This window comes from Salvelinus sp. IW2-2015, linkage group LG28 (assembly GCF_002910315.2).
Source record: "Salvelinus sp. IW2-2015 linkage group LG28, ASM291031v2, whole genome shotgun sequence".
In the NCBI taxonomy this organism is placed as follows: Eukaryota; Metazoa; Chordata; class Actinopteri; order Salmoniformes; family Salmonidae; genus Salvelinus; species Salvelinus sp. IW2-2015.
Genome location: NC_036868.1, coordinates 32,161,524 through 32,181,813, shown reverse-complemented (window position 1 = coordinate 32,181,813; position 20,290 = coordinate 32,161,524). Strand labels below are relative to the sequence as shown.

The window sequence follows — 20,290 nt, the reverse complement described above, 5'->3', positions numbered from 1 at the left end:
AGCTAGATTAGGTAGCCACCTCAAAGCATACGGGCACACAGATGAAATTCATTGTCAAAAGTAGAACTCATGTTAATACGGAAAAAATAATTTGTGGGGTTTAAGGCAGAAAATCACATCCATTCGGCCCCATCTGGAATTTTTAGAAAATCGGAATGTGGCCACGGCCTTCGAATGTTAGCAAATTTGACCTCTGAAGGCTGACAGAAAACACAAAGGGTCATGTTCGTTGTCTATTTTAGAGAGCTTTTTATTTTCCGTTACAGACATTTGCAAAATTTTCCATAGAATCAGGTTCACACTTTCCATTATCACTTGTTTTGATGAACTGCTTCTAAGTTTCTGTAGAAAATAATGCAAAATGTTTACCCTTATATAATGAAATAATTCAAATGTTTTAAAGATCACACAGGCCACCCATTCCTCTAATCCAGTTTATTCATCCTCAGCAAAAAGGGGRAAATAATCAAATAAAAGGAGAACAYAAAACAGAATTGTTCTGGTTTTATACATTTAACTAAATATGCAGCTCTATGCTAATGTGTAAGTAAATCAAAACAATATATGGTTAAATAAAATTTCTTTTAAAGATACAGAAAGATAACATTTCTTAAATTTTCCCATCTGCACTCGAGAGATGACGGGTCGCAGAAATACCAAAATAAAACCACCCACTACGCCACTCTACACGTCGCTCCCGCCATCCTTCAGTCATTCCTCGCACCAGAGGAAGGGGGCCAGTAAGAGAAGGAAGCAGAGAGGGAAGTGAGGAAGAAGAATGAGATGAGCATTGGGACCAGCACACTCAAGTAGTGTGACTGGGGTAGGAGGAGAAAAATATGGAACAGACTAGCAWACTACAACAAAAAAATGAAGCAATGTATTATGCATGCTTTTTAAGTGGTCTGCTTGTATGGCCATACGAATAGAGCCATAGTTTGACAGTCCAGTGAGTCAGGGATTGTGTAGTGTGTATGTAAAAAATAAAGGGAGTAAGAGTGCACGGGGTATTACAAAACAGAAAAGAGCATTAACAGCAACAGCATCACTTATTCAAAGAGCAGCAGGCAGAGAAGGGCTTCTGCTTCAGAGAGGTTCTGTGTGTGTGACTCTAGTCCATTTGTTCAGACTCTAATCCAGCTGAGAGAAGCGGAGGAGTAGGCTGCAGTACAAGGGTTTGTGGTCCGGTTTGTAGTCAAACCAGTCTAGCAGAGTCTCATAAGAACAAACACGGCCACACAACAACTGACCCATGTCCGGGGACGACGACATCCTTAACACACGCTATTTCAATCCAATGCCATGCAGGAGCCATTGGGTGAGGGAGCAGAAAAGGAAGAGGGGGGGGGTAAAGGTCAACATTCCACCCTACAACCTGAGGAGTGGTCAAGGGACAGACAGGGCTATGTTCAGTTTATCTGTCACCAATGATGTACTGAAAACCTGCTTACCAAGATGACCAAGGAGCCGAGAAAGGTCAGTTTCATTTAGAAAGTACTGGTGCAGACAGCCTAATCTTTTGTGATCAGTGAAACAAAGACTGAGGGGTAAGATTGTTGTTGAGCGATGGCTCTGCTGTGTGATAAAAAAAAAAAGAAGAGTTTGCCAGCTAACTTGTGTAAATATTGTGAAATAACTTCATTCTTTAGAAAGATAAGCTTGWAATGGACATGGTCCAATTTACTCAACCAAAAACACATAGCCAAGTTGAGCTTTCTTAAATTAACCTGAAAATCAATAGTTAYTTCTGTTTGTTCATCAAAGATAGCTGGCTAACCCATTGATCCTGCTTTGTAGTATACCCCTCTGACAAGTTAAGGCTGTGTGAAAACGAACGTGCGATAGTGACAGTGTGGCTCCAGAGGTTGCCATGGTGACCGTGTCCAAGGCAGTGTCCAAACTGTTCCCCTCTGGAGGGGTAAAGACTAACAGGAGTGGGTCAACAACCCTCAGCTCCAGAATGGTGGGGTAAGTGTGGATCTATTACAACCATGCTCTCTCCTTCTTCCCCTTCCCTCCCTCTCTTCCTTGCTCTCTCTTACGTCCCCCTCTCTATTTAAGTGCCTCTTCTCTGTTGGGTGGATGGGTGGTGACGGGCGGGCAGCGGGGGCAACTCAAGAGCACTCTTCTCCGATGCGTTGGCACGAGCGGCCCACCTTGCGGTCCAGCTTCACCATCTTGAGGACGGCCTCCTCGCGCCCACGTCCCAGGTGGTCGAACAGGCAGTCGTGCTGCTCAGGTAGACGGTGGAGCATGCAGAACACGTAGCCTAGAAGATAAAACAAAATAGGGAGAGAAACAATGAGAGAAAGAGAGAACGAGACAGAAAAAGAGAGAATGTAAAAATCTGTGTGAAGTCAAGGCGAGGAGACACGGAAACCAAGGGCAGACGTGTTCAGATGTGTTTGCTCTGTTCCCATGTAGTACTGACCGCAGCGACAGGAGCCCAGTTCCTGCTGTACCAGCTCCAGTTTTGTTTGGCAGCGATAGCAGCGCCGGCGGTTTTTCTGCTTGGGTCCTCGGCTAGGCTCCTCGCTCGCCGCCTCCCCCTCCAAGTCCCGCCGTGCCCGTTTCTCTGGTGACGCCTCGCTCTCCGACCCTGAAGCTGAAAGAACAGAAGGTTACACGGTTACAGAGTAACCATGGGACGTTCAATTTGCACAGAAATATACACAGAGAGCAGAAGCATGGCTGTACCTGATTCGCAAGGACGTTTTGTGGGTGTACAGAGGGTGCCTTGGGCTGTTTCTGTGCATGACGATACTCCTGTGGAAGAAAAAGAAGAGCAAAACAAGGGAATCATTCTTCATTGATCAAGAGCCCAAATGTGTGTCACCTAGACCAAGATGTTTTGGAGCCAGAAAGACAATTTCAGAACCTTGAAGGATTTAAGACCTCGTGTCCATGCTATGCAACCAGATAAGCTCAAATCCTGACATGCCAAGTCTATTTACGTCAACATATCACTTGACTTACATTCTTAACATGAAGGTTAAAAATACTAGGGATGTGCATCTTTCCCTTTCAAGATGATTCGACATGGATGTAGATACATTGGCTCCGATACGATCCAGGAACGATACGTTTTAGTTTGAAACGAGTCTGTGCAATTCGGTTAGTTAGAGAACAAATTGATTTGATGCACCAACATTTGTTGCATAATATTTTTAAATTCTAAATTAAAATCTGCTGCTGATGGTGCTCATGAGATGGATCTGTCTGAGCTGATGTGTGCGTGCGTGCGTGCTTAAATCAAATAACATTTTATTGGTCACATGCACCGAATACAAGTGTAGACTTTACAGTGAAATTCTTACTTACGAGCCCATTTCAACAGTGCAGTGTTAAAAAGTAAGACACATATTTTCTAAAGGCAATAGTAACACAAAAACGAGGCTTTATACAAGAGGTATGTAGGGGGGGTGGCAATGTAGCCTTTTTTTGTTGTCTCCCACTGTGGTTCTGAAATCACCATCACCCACTGATTAACTTGTCATTTTAGCAGATTAAGTGCTTGAGCTAGTAATGTATCAATATTTATCGTATACAAATTAGCTATGACGTAGACAATGAATATAGCACAATTTGGATTTCACCCCCCCACCTCATCTAAAAATCTAATGGTTTTGACCGCTTGGAAGTTCTCCTCTCGCTTTGGCCACGCAGTGCGCCTCGCAAAAGTGATTGCTGTCCACGTTAGTAAATGATCAACTTTACCCTATATATGTTTTTGATATACATACACTGATTGTTTAAAGCAAAACTACCCAAACTATTGCTGATGGTGAACCTGAAATCTAAAAATATATTGGAAACCCCAATTCTGCAGGTATAGCCAGATGAGAGTTGTGTTTCTGATAGATTATTACTACTACTCCAGTAAAACACAATTTTTAACAGCTCATACAGTGCCTTCGGAAAGTATTCAGACCCCTTGACTTTTTCCACATTTTGTTACGTTATACAGCCTTATTCTAAAATGGATGAAATATAATTTTTCCCAAAACTATCCACACACACACACAATACCCCATAATGACGAAGTGAAAACAGGTTTAGACATTTTTGCAAATTTAAAAATAGAAATACCTTATTTACATAAGTATTCAGACCCTTTGCTATGGGACTCGAAATTGAGCTCAGGTGCATCCTGTTTCCATTGATCATCCTTGAGATGTTTCTACAACTTGGAGTCCATCTGTGGTAAATTCAAGTGATTGGACAGGATTTGGAAAGGCTGTCTATATAAAAAGGTCCCACAGTTGACAGTACAAGTCAGAGCAAAAACCAAGCCATGAGGTCGAAGGAATTGTCCGTAGAGCTCCGAGACAGGAATATGTCGAGGCACAGATCTGGGGAAGGGTAGCAAAAAATATGTTGGCAGCATTGAAGGTCCAAGAACAAAGTGGCCTCCATCATTCTTAAATGGAAGAAGTTTGGAACCGCCAAGACTCTTCCTAGAGCTGGCCGCCCAGCCAAACTGAGCAATCGGGGGGAAAGGGCCTTGGTCAGGGAGGTGACCAAGAACCCGATGGTCACTCTAGAGCTCTGTCAGAGTTCCTCTGTGRTGATGGGAGAACCTCCCAGAACCATCTCTGCAGCACTCCACCAATCAGGCCTTAATGGTAGAGTGACCAGATGGAAGCCACTCCTCGGTAAAAGGCACATGACAGCACGCTTGGAGTTTGCCAAAAGGCACCTAAAGACTCTCAGACCATGAGAAACAAGATTCTCTGGTCTGAAGAAACCAAGATTGAACTCTTTGGCCTGAATGCCAAGTGTCAACATCTGAAAGAAACCTGGCACCATCCCTACGGTGAAGCACGGTGGTGGCCGCATCCTGCTGCGGGGATGTTTTCCAGCGGCAGAGACTGGGAGACTAGTCAGGRTCGAGGCAAAGATGATCGTAGCAAAGTACAGAGACATCCTTGATRAAAACCTGCTCCAGAGCATTTGCATGCCGAAAGTGCTGCACAGATGTGCAAGATCAGGAACAGGCCGGACAGTGTGTGCAGTTGAACCAGTACCGGTATCGCCTGGGGTTGTTCGGCACGCAAAATGACTTGTAGATCAGCGACTGTCAACACAGTTACATGCACTTTGACACTGAAGGAGAGGACTTCAGTTGTTATAACATATGAGTTATTTTCTGAAGGTAGACAGAATGGAATGAGCAAAACATTTTAGCGAACCAGCAATTTGTAATGCTTTAAATCGACTTTGACCGATGCATGATACACTTGGATCGGTTTTGGGTCCACTGACCGATGCACTTACATCTTAAACATTTGAATCGGGAACCGATGCGTATTGGTGAATGGTTACACCCCTAAAAAAATAACAAACGCAACAAGAAACTGCAATTGGTTGAAAACTGGAGATCTTAAGTGAAATTCTGGGAGAACCAAGCAGGTTTTAAAAGATGGTCAACGTGACCATGCTGCCCCACTATGATTCCTATCTGGGCCAGGCTTAGTACATGTATTGCCAACGGAGTGAGACACACACACACACTCCTCCCGAGGCAGAAATAGAAGCAGGCTGTCACCATATCAGTCCAACCTGACAGACCTCTGCCAACAGAGACTTCATGAAATGCATACGTATATACACACTTCCCCCTGTATCTTATTTGACAGCGGAGCAAAAATACTTCAAATTGTGTCTGTACTCCAGCATTTTGGATTTGAGATCAAATGTTTCACAAAGCGACAGTACGGAATGTCACCTTTTATTTGAGGGTATTTCCATTAGTGCTGGTCGGTATACTGTATTTTACWACACACAGATGTACGGTTTGGGTATTTGAATGTTTGGTTTGTTAAAATGTGATATGCTGTGTGTAACGTCAATTTGTATAGTGTAGACAGCTACTTGTCATCCCTCTCCGCTCTCCATGCCACTTTCCACACAGACCTAGCCCCGTCACTCAAGGAGTGCATGTTGATGTTGTTTGAACATGAGATACTTCCGTTCAGTCTGCATGGTTAATGCAGCACATGCAGCAATGTTGACGACAACACTTTGCTTCTTAATATAAATCCACAAGCATTCTATAAATTGCACCATTAGTTTCGTACATCTGCAAAAAGCTAGTTTGTCTTTTCTTAGCAAGTTTTACTTAAATTGTGTTATACGCTAATGCTAAATCGCTAGTTAGCTAGCTAATAAAATGTAAGAGTCAGAGCAAAGGTAGCTAGCTTCACAGCCTGATAATAGTGATGGTGTAGGCCTAAATCTGCATGTTTGTGCAACAGTATATTCTAAATCAAAGAGGAATAGGCGAAGCATGAATGTTGGCTACATGAAAGAAAAAAAAATATCTCGTGAAAGATTATAGGGTCCTCTAGGAAACACTGACCAACACTTTGGTTCCTATCCTGCCACTAACTCCTCCCTGGCATTTTCATTCATTGCCATGTCAAACACTATATTTAAAGTGCCCACTATTATATTSTAACTATAGAATTAGAATAATAATTTATTTCCATGATTCCAACAGTTCACTGTGTTTTGATCTAATTCGGAAGTCAAATCACAATTGCAACATTTGGTTAAAAATAAGGCCTCGATATTTCGCCCATATTGTGCAGCCCTAYGTGGGAGTGTGGGAATTATCTCAAAWRWATGCAGGAAATGCACAAATTTATGAAAATGATTTTCAGTTAAAGTTGAATTGAACAGTATAAAACAATCAGAATGGACAAAGACCCATTGAAATCACTTGTATAGAATGTATAGTAAGTGTTGCCATACTAGGGTAACGCACTACTCAATGCAAATGTAGAACTTTTATAATACACTGTCAAATAAAAAAATACTGTGATATATTTTGGCCATAATCGCCCAGCCCTAATTTCCATACAAATCTTTCTTACCGTTTAGAAGTCAAATAACTATTTCCTTAACACTTAAATGTGGATGCTACCATGTTAGAGGCACAATGATCATAACACCCCCCCCCCTCCAATTGATTTAATTTTCTTAGAATATCCAGAATGACTTACAGCAGCAATTAGGGTTAAGTGCCTTGCTCAAGGTCACATCGACAGAGCCTTATCGGCTTGGGGATTCAAACCAGTAACCTTTCAGTTACTGGCCCAACGCTCTAATTGCTAGGCTACCTGCCACCCTTAAGGGTGATTCACAATATATATCATTTCTTAGGCTCACTAAATAAGCTTTGCTTAAAAAAGTCAATCTAATTCAGGGATAAATATACCTATTCCACAACCATAAGACCCACTAATCATTTAATTTTATCAAAATAGTTTAACCTGCTTTTTTGCAAATATATATATTTTTAAATCACTGATCTCTGGCTTTCATGTCTATGAAAATTGCCTTTTTGTTACAAATTTAACCAGAACCATTATCATTCACTAATAATGACAAATGTCTTGTAGCAGGCATAATAGAAAATGAACACAGGTCTCAAACAATCCCACAAGCACACGTGCAAGTGAGTATTCAGCTAATCTTTATATTTCAAGTTTAGCCAACTTGGAACTACTTGCTAGCTAACAAGGCAGAACAGTTAAATTATGAACACACCCTTCTGTTCATCTCCAACTGTTTGAACAGCATGCTAGCCTGTCCACTTCGTTTAGATGTTGAAATCAAGTGGCCCATCTTAATTCTCAGAATGAGAACCAGTTGCCAACTCCTTACATAATTGTGTTTTATGCTTATTGCACATTTATAAAAACAGACTAGACAGCTTGTATAAGTCTATGGACAAAATGCTGCTAGCGGTACAATACTGGGCGCGACAAACTTGAGCATACATTTTCTAGAATGTTAATTGATACTCCTGTTTTAGTAGTGCCTGCTCTGCGCACAATCTGAGGAGTTGAGACATAAAAAGGGTATCGCTAGAAAGGTTAACTACTCTATTACAGTAAAATAATGTCTAAATGTCTTTGTAAAAATATGACTGAGTCGGTTGGACTAAACCTCAAAAGTAAATAGCGAGTTATAACCGTTTGTGAGAGAAGTGATCGCTCATCTTTGATGTTGTGAGTGACAGGGGGAAGGGCTTGGTGTGTGTGTGAGTAAATGGGGAAAGGCTATATGGACACGCTTGACGACACGCTTGATGACGCATGTCGTGCAGCGGAGAGTCGAGTGTAGAGAGGAATGGACTCAGTTCAGCCAGTCATCCTGACGAGTCCTTCCCAGCGAACTAGTTCAAACTGGAATCAGCAGCATGACGAGGTAAAACATGTTAAAGAAAGTTGTTTATTTCGATGGGCGAGGGATAAATAACTTGTAGTATAAGTTTCTAGCTACAAGCACAAACTAGCTAGCTGGGAAGGGCAACTGACTGAACAAAATCCATTAGCCTTCACTCGACTCTCACTGCAAGACATACGTCATCAATATGGGCACCGGGCGTGTCCGTATAGCCTCCCCAGAGTATATGAGAAGGTGCACAGCACAGAATGGAGCTAGTCAACATGAGAACGAGCGGACAAAAACCTTGATTCTTGTGATAAAGCCATTTGGAATATTGTGCTAAAAAACACATTTAAATTAATTCGATATCACTCAGCCCTAGGTGAGAGGTTAGAATTTGAGGGGGTATGATCATCATTATTCACGATTCATTCATGATTATCCGTAATCATGTTAGCATCCACATTTATGTAGAAGTGTTCAGAAACATATTATTCTTATTTACAATCAATCAAATTGGCTAATAAGGCATTACAATCAAATTGGCAATTCATGCATTACTTACTATTCAGTTCATATTGGCCAAAACATAATCCGAAACACAACAGTCCCACCTTTTTCATTGTCAGTAATTCAATTTTGCCCATATTCTTGATGAAGAATGTTAAGCTCACTGGTGTCACAACAAAATCCACCAAATCCGTTAAATAGGACTGCTGATAACTATACTGAACATACTGTGATCGAAGAAAAATAGCACAGAGCTTAAATTTCTTAAAAAGGTTAATACCTGGTTTTAGTCATTTAAGTTCAGACTGGAGCATTTGTCATTTAAATATACACTCACAACCAATTCAAAACCAACTGGTGGGTTGCTGGAGGTTTAGAAAGGGATGCGAGAGTGAGTAAAAATAATAAAATGTCAACCAACCAGCTGAAAATCCCTGCATTGCGTGCTAGTAATATGGGATCAAATACTAAATTTGTACTACTTTAATACACCACCAGTGAATTTGTTCAAATACCTATGCATTCTCCAAATAGGGGGACTAGTTATAGTTTTTTCAATTTAAAAAACGGTTAAACAGACCCCCCCCCCCCCAAAACATCCCCCCAGACAATCTATACCGTCGCCTCATATTTAACATTTGATCTCAAATCCAAAATGCTGGAGTACAGAGCCAAATTTTAACATTTTAGCTTCACTGTCCAATGAAATACAGAGGGGAGTGTGTGGACTAAAGCGTGCACTCGTCTTCCTCATTGACATCTAATACTAAGAGATGTCGTGTTTGTCCAGATTGAAGATGTAGATACAGTGCATTTGGAAAGTTTCCGATCCCTTGACTTTTTCCACATTGTTACGTTACAACCTTATTCTAAAATGGATTAAATTGTTTCCTCCCCCCCTCAACAATCTACACACAATACCCCATAAAAAAAACAATGCAAAAACAGGTTTAGAGATTTTTTTAAATGTATTACAAAAAACTGAAATATCACATTTACATAAGTATTCAGACCCTTTACTCAGAACTTTGTTGAAGCACCTTAGGCAGCAATTACAGCCTTGAGTATGATGCTAAAAGCTTGGCACACCTGTATTTAGGGATTTTCTCCCATTCTTCTCTGCAGATCCTCGCAAGCTCTGTCAGGTTGGATGGGCAGCGTCGCTGCACAGCTATTGTAAGGTCTCTCAGGATGTTTGATCGGGTTCAAGTCCGGGGTCTGGCTGGGCCACTCAAAGACTTGTCCTGAAACCACTCCTACACGGTCTTGGCTGTGTGCTTAGGGTCGTCGTCCTGTTGGAAGGTGAACCTTCGCCCCAGTCTGAGGTCCTGAGCGCTCTGGAGCAAGTTTTCATCAAGGATCTCTTAGTACTTTGCTCCGTTTATCGTTCCCTAGATCCTGACTAGTCTCCCAGTCCCTGCCGCTGAAAAACATCCCCACAGCATGATTCTGCCACCAACATGATTCACCGTAGGGATGCCAGGTTTCTTCCAGACGTGACACTTGGCATTCAGGCCAAAGAGTTCAATCTTGCTTTTGTCAGACCAGAGAATCTTGTTTCTCATGGTCTGATAGTCCTTTAGGTCCCCTTTGGCAAACTCTGGCCACTACCATAAAGACTTGATTGGTGGAGTGCTGCAGAGATGGTTGTCCTTCTGGAAGGTTCTCCCACCTCCATAGAGGAACTCTAGAGCTCTGTCAGAGTGACCATTGGTTTCTTGGTCACCTCCCTGACCAAGGCCCTTCTCCCCCGATTGCTCAGTTTTGCCGAGCGACCAGCTCAAGGAAGAGTCTTGGTGGTTCCAAACTTTTTCCATTTACGAATGATGGAGGCCACTGTGTTCTTGAGATGTCTCTAGGATGATCTCCAAGGATGATCAATGGAAACAGGATGCACCGGAGCCCAATTTCGAGTCTCATAGCAAAAGGTCTGAATACTTAAGTAAATAAGGTATCTGTTTTTTTTCTTCTAAAAACCTATTATCGCTTTCTCATTTTTATTTAACTAGGCAAGTCAGTTAAGAACAAATTCTGATTTACAATGACGGCCTACCAAAAAGCAAAAGGCCTCCTGCGGGGATACATTTTCTTTTTTAAATGACAAAACACACATCACGACAGGAGACAACACTACATAGAGACTTTAGACAACATAGCATGGAAGCAACACATGACAACACAGTATGGTAGCAAGTTAGCAACACAACATGGCAGCAGCACAACATGGTAGAAGCACAAAACATGGTACAAATATTATTGGGCACAGACAACAGCGAAAAAAGGGCAAGAAAAGTAGAGACAACAATACATCACGCAAAGCAGCCACAACTGTCAGTAAGAGCGTCCATGATTGAGTCTTTGAATGAAGAGATGGAGAAAAAAACTGTCCAGTTTGAGTGTTTGTTGCAGCTCGTTCCAGTCGCTAGCTGCAGCGAACTGAAAATAGGAGCGACCCAGGGATGCGTGTGCTTTGGGGAGCTTTAACAGAATGTCACCGGCAGAACGGGTGTTGTATGTGGAGAATGAGGGCTGCAGTAGAGATCTCAGATAGGGGGAGTGTGGCCTAAGAGGGTTTTGTAAATAAGCATCAACCAGTGGGTCTTGCGACGGGTATACAGAGATGACCAGTTTACAGAGGAGTATAGAGTGCAGTGACGTGTCCTATAAGGAGCATTGGTGGCAAACCTGATGGCCGAATGGTAAAGAACATCTAGCCGCTTGAGAGCACCCTTACCTGACGATCTATAAAATTACGTTTCCGTAATCAAGCATGGGTAGGATGGTCATCTGAATCAGGGTTAGTTTGGCAGCTGGGGTGAAAGAGGAACGATTACGATAGAGGAAACCAAGTCTAGATTTAACTTTAGCCTGCAGCTTTGATATGTGCCGAGAGAAGGACAGTGTACTCCCAAGTACACTACCTCAAGCTCTAAACACTCAGAGGTAGTAATCACACCTTTGGGGAGAGGGGCATTCTTCTTACCAAACCACATKACCTTTGTTTTGGAGATGTTCAGAAGAAGTTTAAGGGCAGAGAAAGCTTGTTGGACACTAAGAAAGCTTTGTTGTAGAGCATTTAACATAAAATCCAGGGAGGGGCCAGCTGAGTACAAGAATATCATCCGCATATAAATGGATGAGAGCTTCCTACTGCCTGAGCTATGTTGTTGATGTATATTGAGAAGAGTGTGGGGCCTAGGATCAAGCCTTGGTGACAGGCAGTGTCTGAGACAGCAGATGTTCTGACTTTATACACTGCACTCTTTGAGAGAGGTAATTAGCAAACCAGGCCAAAGATCCCTCAGAGACACCAATACTACCTAGCCGGCCCACAAGAATGGAATGGTCTACCGTATCAAAAGCTTTGGCCAAGTCAATAAAAATAGCAGCACAACATTGCTTAGAAACAAGGGCAATGGTGACATCATTGAGGACCTTTAAGGTTGCAGTGACACATCCACAACTTGAGCGGAAACCAGATCACATACCAGAGAGAATACTAAAGACATCAAGAAAGCCAGTCAGTTGATTATTGACACATTTTTCCAACACTTGATAAACAGGACAACATAGAAATGGGCCTGTAACAGCTAGGATCAGCTTGATCTCCCCACTTAAATAAAGGACGCGTCGTGGCTGCCTTCCAAGCAATGGGAACCTCCCCAGAGAGGAGACACAGGTTTTAAAAGGTCAGAGATAGGCTTGGCGATGATAGGGGCAGCAACCTTAAAGAAGAAAAGGTCTAAACCATCTGACCCAGATGKTTTTTTTGGGGTCAAGTTTAAGGAGCTCCTTTAGCACCTCGGACTCAGTAACAACCATATCATCACCATTAAGGGACATGGGCAGCTGTGAGGAGGAGGGTTAATTCTCCAGGTCTTTAACCGTTTTCCAGAACTTCTGTGGGTTAGACCCACAGAGAGAGAACTGCTCCTTAAAGTAACTAACTTTGGTCTTCCGGATAGYCTGAGCGCACTTATTTCTCATTTGCCTGACCGAGGGCTAGTCAGCCTGAGTATGCGTGTGCCGAGGGTTTCTCCAAATACAATTCTTGAGGTGGAGTAACTCTGCAAGATCACGGTCGAACCAGGGGCTGAACCTGTTATTAATTCAAWTTTTCTTTATGGGGGCGGGTTTGTTAACAATACCACTGAAAATCTCAAAAAAAGGTCCAAGCATCTTCAACAGAGAGGATCAAGCTGATTCTATACCATTTTACAGAGGCCAGGTCATGAAGGAAGGCTTGCTCATTAAAGTTTAGCAACATAATGAGTTCCGCACTATGAGGTATTGTGTGTAGATTGATGAGGATTTTTTTTTTTATAGATGTAATACATTTTAGAATAATGCTGTAACGTCAAACTGTGAAAAAAGGGAAGGGGTCGGAATACTTTCCGACTGCACTGTATAAACCATATAGATTGAAAATGCTGAAGAGTGAGGGTCCAGTCTGAGATGAGATTTATGAGATTTAGTTAGAACTTGGTGTGATTGGATGACTGACAATGATCTCAGCTATGGTAATTMATTCAAAGCTTTCAGAATGTGCGCCATCTCAAAATTCAAAAGTTGTGGACCCTCCATCTTACCCTCCTGTGTAGTTGTTAATGTGGGGACAGGGTCTTCGGTTGACACCGATGGCTGCTCGGAGCTAGTGGGTGGTGACGACGATAGGGATTGGCTACTGTTGCTGCTCGTCTCGCCACTGAAGACAGACAATTGGCTACTGCCAGTGCTTGGGCTGGGCTTTGAGGTACAGTCCTCGTCTGTCTGCTTCTGCTCGATATCTGAAAAGACAGACAAAATAATGCCATTTAGTGACCCCAGCACCACATAATGTACATGGGCTTTTAATGGACCAGCAGCTTCAGAGCATTAGTACACACACACGTGGGGGCATGCGTCACCATTCCCTCTCCCCAAAACATCATTCAGAATCGCAGATGGTCTGGCCTGAGAGGATGTCAACACCTCAGAATGACCCTTTAGCATGATTAGGGCTGTGGCGGTCACAAAATTGTCTCAGCCGGTGATTGTCAAGCAAATAACTGTCGGTCTCACAGTAATTGCAAGTTAATTAATCTAAAACACATTTAGCATCTCCTGGCTTCCACAAGCCATCTACATTTTAAAAAGTATAATAAATCCATGTAATATAGCCTACACCTTCACAATAAATCCATTATTTATTTTAGACAGGTCTAAAGAAGCATGATATGAAGAAAATGTAGTCCAATTCAGAATAGCATACTCTGGGTTGTCCTTATGTTAGGTCCTGATGTGGCTATGCCAAATGGCTGTGAGCTACACTTGTTCATTTAGCAGACAAGATTTGCTTAGAATTCAATGGCATTATTTTATATTATGAAGAAAACTGAACAAAGCTGAATAAACTATAAAAAAAGTATCCAAACGATTTGCGGGAGTGTGCACACTAAGCAAATCTAATCTGTGTTGAGCAGTTAAAAAAGCAATAGGTACTCCTATATGCTTCACTTTAATAACTAACTCCAGTTGTACTACAAACTTTGGGCTGTGTTTTGATTTTTAATACATTTTAAGGCTGCATGATGCGACTAATGATGATTTTAAAAAGTTGCTTGAAAAGGCATGAGCCCTGCTTTGTTTTTTTGYGCAGGCTGTACACACTTCATTAGTCTCTCATTCACCATTTGACAAGCATGGCAGYATCCCCTTTGTGGCTTTAATACACCCTAAAAGAAATACATGCCTTTGTTGTGCCCTTCTCCCCGAGTGCCTGTTCCGAAGCACTCACTGAGTGCTGTGCGCTCTCCATCACGTGATCGGGTCTTTCTCACAGGCTACAAGTGAAGACAGACACATCGGGACGCAACTGCGCGCATCCTTATCCAATTCCGAGGTGCATATTGAAGATATTGGAAGAACTGTCCACATTTACTTTCCGTCAGCCAACAAGATGAGTAGGCCTAACAGATAGTAGATTGACATAGTACAAAAGTCGACCTATTCTATTCTGTGCGAGAAATAACTATTCCAAACAGTCTGGGACAGTTGTGGGACGCAACAGACCCTAAATTAATACAACCAAAAGCATTAAAAAAACAATTTAAGCAATGTAGCTGACAACAGATCAGAACGTTTATCTTTAAATATTGATAAACTATTAAGCTATTTCTTCACATTATAAGCGCAGCAACGCGCACACGGCAGTGGGCTATTAGCGGGAATGTTTCATTAGCGGGAAAAAAACATTATCAAAAGTGACCGCAAATGTGATTATTCATGTAATGCTTTTATTGTAAAATATGCATTTTTTATGGTGAAAATTATCTTCCCCAAACTTGAAACTCACGCGCTGCTTATGTATGCTCTAAACCCCTTGTAAAGTGGATTAATGTGCTTCATTTTAAATAAGTTATTTGGCCACTTTASTTGTGATACAAACCTTATCAAAACATATAGGCCTATGGGCTAGCCTACCATGAGGTGTTCGACTATGATTCGAAAAAGTTAAAAAGGAAAAAGAAGGCTTTGTTTCTTGCCTTAMGCTGGGCATCATTCACAAGTGATAATATATAATTCACAAGCGATAGGCTAATATATTCACCCATCAGACTATTCTTGATTTAATCTTGTCTTTACATATACTAAATAATCTGTGTGACATTTGTTTTGAGTTAGAACGGACCATTATCATGCACCCGTCTWGAAACAGGAGCAGCAGAAAAAATACATGTCATCTATGCATTTAAATAGCGGAYGGGKGACGCTTTTCCCGTGATTCATTTTCATGCCATCCAGGAAGGCTAKACTCCTAWYGTAAAGAACAGCRATGTGCTTAATATTAGGAAAGTTGACAAATAAATATAGAAAGCTGATGGGATCCTCTATTTAGTAAAAGCCATCCCTCTGTTTTATCACGCCATTGCATWGCCTATAGAAARGTTGTGCAACATGAGCTCATGGGCCCTCATGAAGCGTTTGATTCGATTTTCGATTACATTTGTATTGATGCCAGACTGATTAGAGGGACAATAGAGTGCCGAGTACCAGGCAGTTAKCAAGTTTGGTAGGCYACTAATGACCATGAGCCGCATCAGAGCTTGGAGAAGCCTAATTACCGTGACTAAACGGTCACGTGATAYTTGACTGCCTTCATGACTCGTGGCCGCCGGTGTGGCGGTAATACGGTCACCGCAACAGCCCTAAGCATGACCCCATTTTAGGCTACCAAGGAGTCTATCCATCAACTCCCAAAACCCAGAGGGCTGCACAAGGTCAAAAAGCAGCTGGGCCTTATCTTAATCCTCTATAGAACCCATTTCTTGCTGTCGTGGTGCTCKTGTTTATTGAATCTATTCTAGGCAATGTTGCTGCTGAAAAGGCCCACAGAAGCCCATCTCAAAACYTCAGTCACAAGCTCCATTTTAGAGCTGCAATCTTTAAACACAGGAGTACTGAGAGCCAACACCCCAACATACAGCAAAGCATGATATCAGACCCGAGAACATATTGTTCCTGACACCAGTTTTATTCTTGAGATAGCTATTATGTCAATGAGAAGTCCATCTGGAAATTGACTTTTTGGATTCTGAAAATACCCTTGTATTGTTACTGCATGCCTTTGGAATATTTCACAGGGAATTTTTTATACCAAAAGGTACATACATTACTTCTACAAAACATCTAACAAACCTAACCGAGGTGTAAAAAAAAAAACCTGCCATTTCCATACAGCAGACACATAACATGACAGGCAGTAATCTGCACCAGGCTGCACACCCCCTTCTGATGTCTCAGGTACACACAGGGCTCTACCACATAACAGAAACCTATTGTCTTCCACACATATGGGAATTTAATTGGCTTGCGCAAGGAACAGCAAGACTTACCAGCAAAACATTTTGAGCAGAGGTTCATGGTTTTACTGGACCTGGGGAGAGAAAATAAAAATAAAAGTCAGTCCCAGAAAGGAATGGTACAAAGGTGGAGATGGCCAAATAGGATAAAGACCGACACACGTTGGTCAATGCAACATGCCCCTCTTATTTGCAACAAAAATCACACTAAAAAAAAAAGAATGCATTTCAATGGCTCTTGAGACACTCAAACCTGACCCATTTTTTTTGTACCCAGACAGTCAGACGGCTCTGAGGTTGCCATAGCTACGGAGAGTGAGTGAAAACAAACGGATGGCAGGGGTGACAGATGACAGAAAGTCATGGCAGGGAAGAGAAGGGGGAAACAAACAAAGGCGGGGGTGGGGTAGAGGTTGTTGCAAACAGTTGAAAAGGGAAGGCAGCAATAAAGTCAATATTTTTACAGCAACAAATGACAGGTAGGCCTACACCATTGCATTCATTTGATACCATCTCTCACCGGTTAACAAGCTAATCAGTCCAGGCTAATCAATTGTGCCAAGAAGCCTAACCTGACAGGGGCTTTTGACCGCCATTGACATTGGCCTGAGGGTTCAAGGGTTCATTACTGACTGAAGTAGGGTAGTCAACTCAACATGGATAACAACTAGTACATAAGCTCTATGTGTATCAATCACATTTGTTGCATTACCCTATGTATACATTACACTAAATGTTGTGGTCAGAAATAGCCTAGAAAAAATATAGGCGTAAATATTATTTTTTCTAAAATCAGGTTTACTTCCCTCACAATCCTAATGTGTAATAGGCTAACTCATGACAGCAGACTCAACTCCATGAACACAACCCAAACCCTTCCACATAGCCTCAAAAATCTGTTCAACTGAAATCTCCCACCAAACATGCACCATTTTCTCAGGCTGTCCTTTGAATCCTTTCCTCGATGACATTACATTTCCAGTGGTAGGCTTATGGTTGTTCTCACTCTGGACCTCACTTTAATAGGAGGGCACAACGCTGGGATGTTTCTGTTCAGGGCTGTGTGAGCTCTGTCAATACAGGAAAAGGTTGGAACTACATACAGTATTCAGCCCATTGTGCCCTCAGGAGGGAATGTGACCAATGGAGTGTTCCAATTGACCTGGGATACATTTAGGACTCATCCTACCATGACCTTAACTGCAATTGGACTTTTCCTCCCAACGTCACGTGTGTCATTCAGCGGTAGAGTAACTAGACCTCAACCGAGAAGAGGATTTGCAGTATACCTAGAAAGACCTCAATCATAGATGAGAGTTCTGACAAGCCCCATGCTAGCCTAATCCTTGCACTACATTGAAGATGTGTTTGCCTACCAACTTTCAGCTAACGCACTATAACCTAATGTCCTCCTTCACTCCCCATCTCGATAAGGGCTTCAACTGAGCTAACATGTTCATCAAAACAGAGTATCAGTCTAGAATGGTTTGTCACTATCAAAAGAATGTCCTTTGAATAGTCAAATTGATATGCACAGGCTCCATTTTACCAGAGAAGAACCAAATKACCTAAAAACAGGAAAGCTGGAAATTCAGCCCAGATTTTTTAACTTAGCCCACTTCTAAAGGCGAAGCCTATATCCTGCAGTCTCGCGATACAGACTCCCCTCCCAATGTTTAATGAGATATCTCGAACTGAAGAGGATGTTTGTTCCTGGCTCTAGCTGTAATCAGGCATACTCAGAAAGAGAGATAGTTTGAACACAGCAGGGAAGGGCTACAAAGAAAGCCGGAGGGCTTCAGAGGGGAAAACGGTGACAAKCGTCAGACGCCTCGAACCAGGTGTTGACCGCAAGAGGCGTGAACATGCTTACGATTGTGTCACCTGACATTGAGAGGTGTGAGTAATTCTCAGTTTGCTCACATATAACACACCCTAAAGATCAGCGTGACTATTTAGAGAGCATGGCACAAGAAAGGGCAGGGTTTTAGTACATAAAATCATCCAGGGAGTAATATCCCAGAGTCCTCCTTTCGTTGCTACATATGGTGCTTTCAAGACAACTGGGGAAAAAACGATGTCAATTCATGACGTCAGTGATCTTGAGGTCTGAGCTCTAGAAAGATGCCAGAGTKTCCGACTTGGAATTTCAAGTCGTAAACGATTTCCCCCCAGTCAGAGCTCGTTTTTTTCCCCGAGTTCCCAGTTGACTTGAACGCACTAAAGTCGGATATTTCCGAGTTCCCCGTTGTTTTGAACGTGGCAATAGTTGACCATACAGGAAGAACTGTCCTGCTCAAACAAAGGCCCCATTTTTATTATTAGTATGCTATACCCTTTGGTTGGTCGCTCTATTTCACTAAAGATGGTTTGATGTACTGCCTAAATGGGCTCGATTAAATGACATAAATAAACATTTCCGGTATGTAATCACAACTTGACTGGAATGTGAGGGATGAACGTGCTGTAACTTGATAACTAATGTGGTTACACGGCAATGACAGTCTGGAGAATATTGGATACAAAGTGTCAACGTTTCATCTTTAGTTAGGGTATCATTTCTTTAGACTGGATACATTTCCATTTAAGGACACAGAGCCTAACTAGAGCGAATGATCAGATTATAACCAAAAATTGTAACATAACTCGTTCAGAACCACAGAACATGATTCGACGCTTTGATAGATCTACACTCATGGATAGAGAATGAAAACAAGCCCAAACGTTCAGCAAACCTAAAAACATTCAGATAGGAATCAGTTTTGTAACTCAAACATTTGCCCCAACCCCCACCCGGTATGCCCAACATAACAATGGCTTTAATCTAGGCTACATTAATATCCATTGTCATTATCACTACAATAAACCATCTCCACAATACATAATGTGCGACATCTTACCCCCAAAATCCACATGGACACCGAGGTGGTAAGGGTTTGCTGCGCTCACTACCAGTATCCCCCATGACTTCAACAAAATGATCAAGGGTACGCAAGGCTGGGGATGAGACAGGGGCCTTGTCGTTGTAAAGGATCTTCAGCCAACTCAAGTAGCAAATATCCGCTTCTATAAATAGTCCTCGGTGGTCAAATTGGACAACGAAGGTGGATGGCTTTGCCGACACGAGCGGCCACAGGGATCCGAATAGTCCTAAACAGCTCAGTTTGGATTAATTGATCATCCAAGTGTSCTCACTGGACTCAAAGCAATCAGCTGGAGCTCGGCTACTACTAACAGCCACAGAGGGGGTGTTAACGCTTTGTCCAACCTGTAACATGAAAGATACAACACAAAACATAAACACCACAACAACAAATATTTCCAACAATCTCAATATTAATCACGAGTATTCGACACAGAGTAAGCAGCAGTCACATCGAATATCATTCCACTTACACCATGTGCAGCGTCCCCCAATCTTCAGTGGGCCGAACTGTACGAAGTAAGCTGTTCAGGAAACTACCGGTACCTAGACCTTCATTTAGAATAAAACGTACTGTGCCGTATCAACAGAATCAAAATGGCGTTCATTGAACGCAATTCCCACTAGCGTTCCTGACTAAGAAATGTAAACTCACACACACAAACAACTATTTGGATTCATATATTTTAAACAGAAGCAATATAAAACCGTTTATTTCCTTATTTCACGGTTTGAATCGTTGAAAATTACTATTACCAAAACGCGATAATGAATACGTCCCAACCCATTGGTCTTTTTGGGACAAACCAAAACATGAATCAGCTGTGAAGCAGGAGGA

The 20,290-nt window shown here is 42.1% G+C and overlaps 1 protein-coding gene across 2 annotated transcripts; it reads right to left on the bottom strand.

The window, feature by feature from the left end:
* Positions 1-225: 225 nt before the first annotated feature.
* On the bottom strand, positions 226-20,025 carry LOC111954315 (AN1-type zinc finger protein 3). Of its 2 annotated transcripts, XM_023973944.2 has the most exons (7): positions 19,926-20,025; positions 19,430-19,797; positions 16,563-16,603; positions 13,278-13,475; positions 2,698-2,766; positions 2,432-2,605; positions 226-2,269 (listed from the first exon to the last, which is right to left on the bottom strand). In XM_023973944.2, the coding sequence occupies exons 2-7, from the start codon at positions 19,492-19,494 to the stop codon at positions 2,115-2,117; spliced, it is 702 nt and encodes a 233-aa protein (XP_023829712.1). In that variant the 5' UTR covers positions 19,495-19,797; positions 19,926-20,025; the 3' UTR covers positions 226-2,114. The 2 variants fall into 2 exon arrangements, with proteins under 2 accessions (XP_023829712.1, XP_023829713.1); XM_023973945.2 differs by lacking the exon at positions 19,430-19,797.
* Between the last annotated feature and the right edge of the window lie 265 nt (positions 20,026-20,290).

What these genes read in the sequence shown, in the direction of transcription:
- LOC111954315 (XM_023973944.2), bottom strand. Translation starts at nt 19,494, where the DNA reads ATGGGGGATACTGGTAGTGAGCGCAGCAAACCCTTACCACCTCGGTGT. An exon ending in TGTCCATGTGGATTTTGGGG is followed by an intron (nt 16,604 to 19,429) that starts GTAAGATGTCGC and finishes TTCTCTCCCCAG; the next exon opens with GTCCAGTAAAACCATGAACC. An exon ending in CTGCTCAAAATGTTTTGCTG is followed by an intron (nt 13,476 to 16,562) that starts GTAAGTCTTGCT and finishes CTGTCTTTTCAG; the next exon opens with ATATCGAGCAGAAGCAGACA.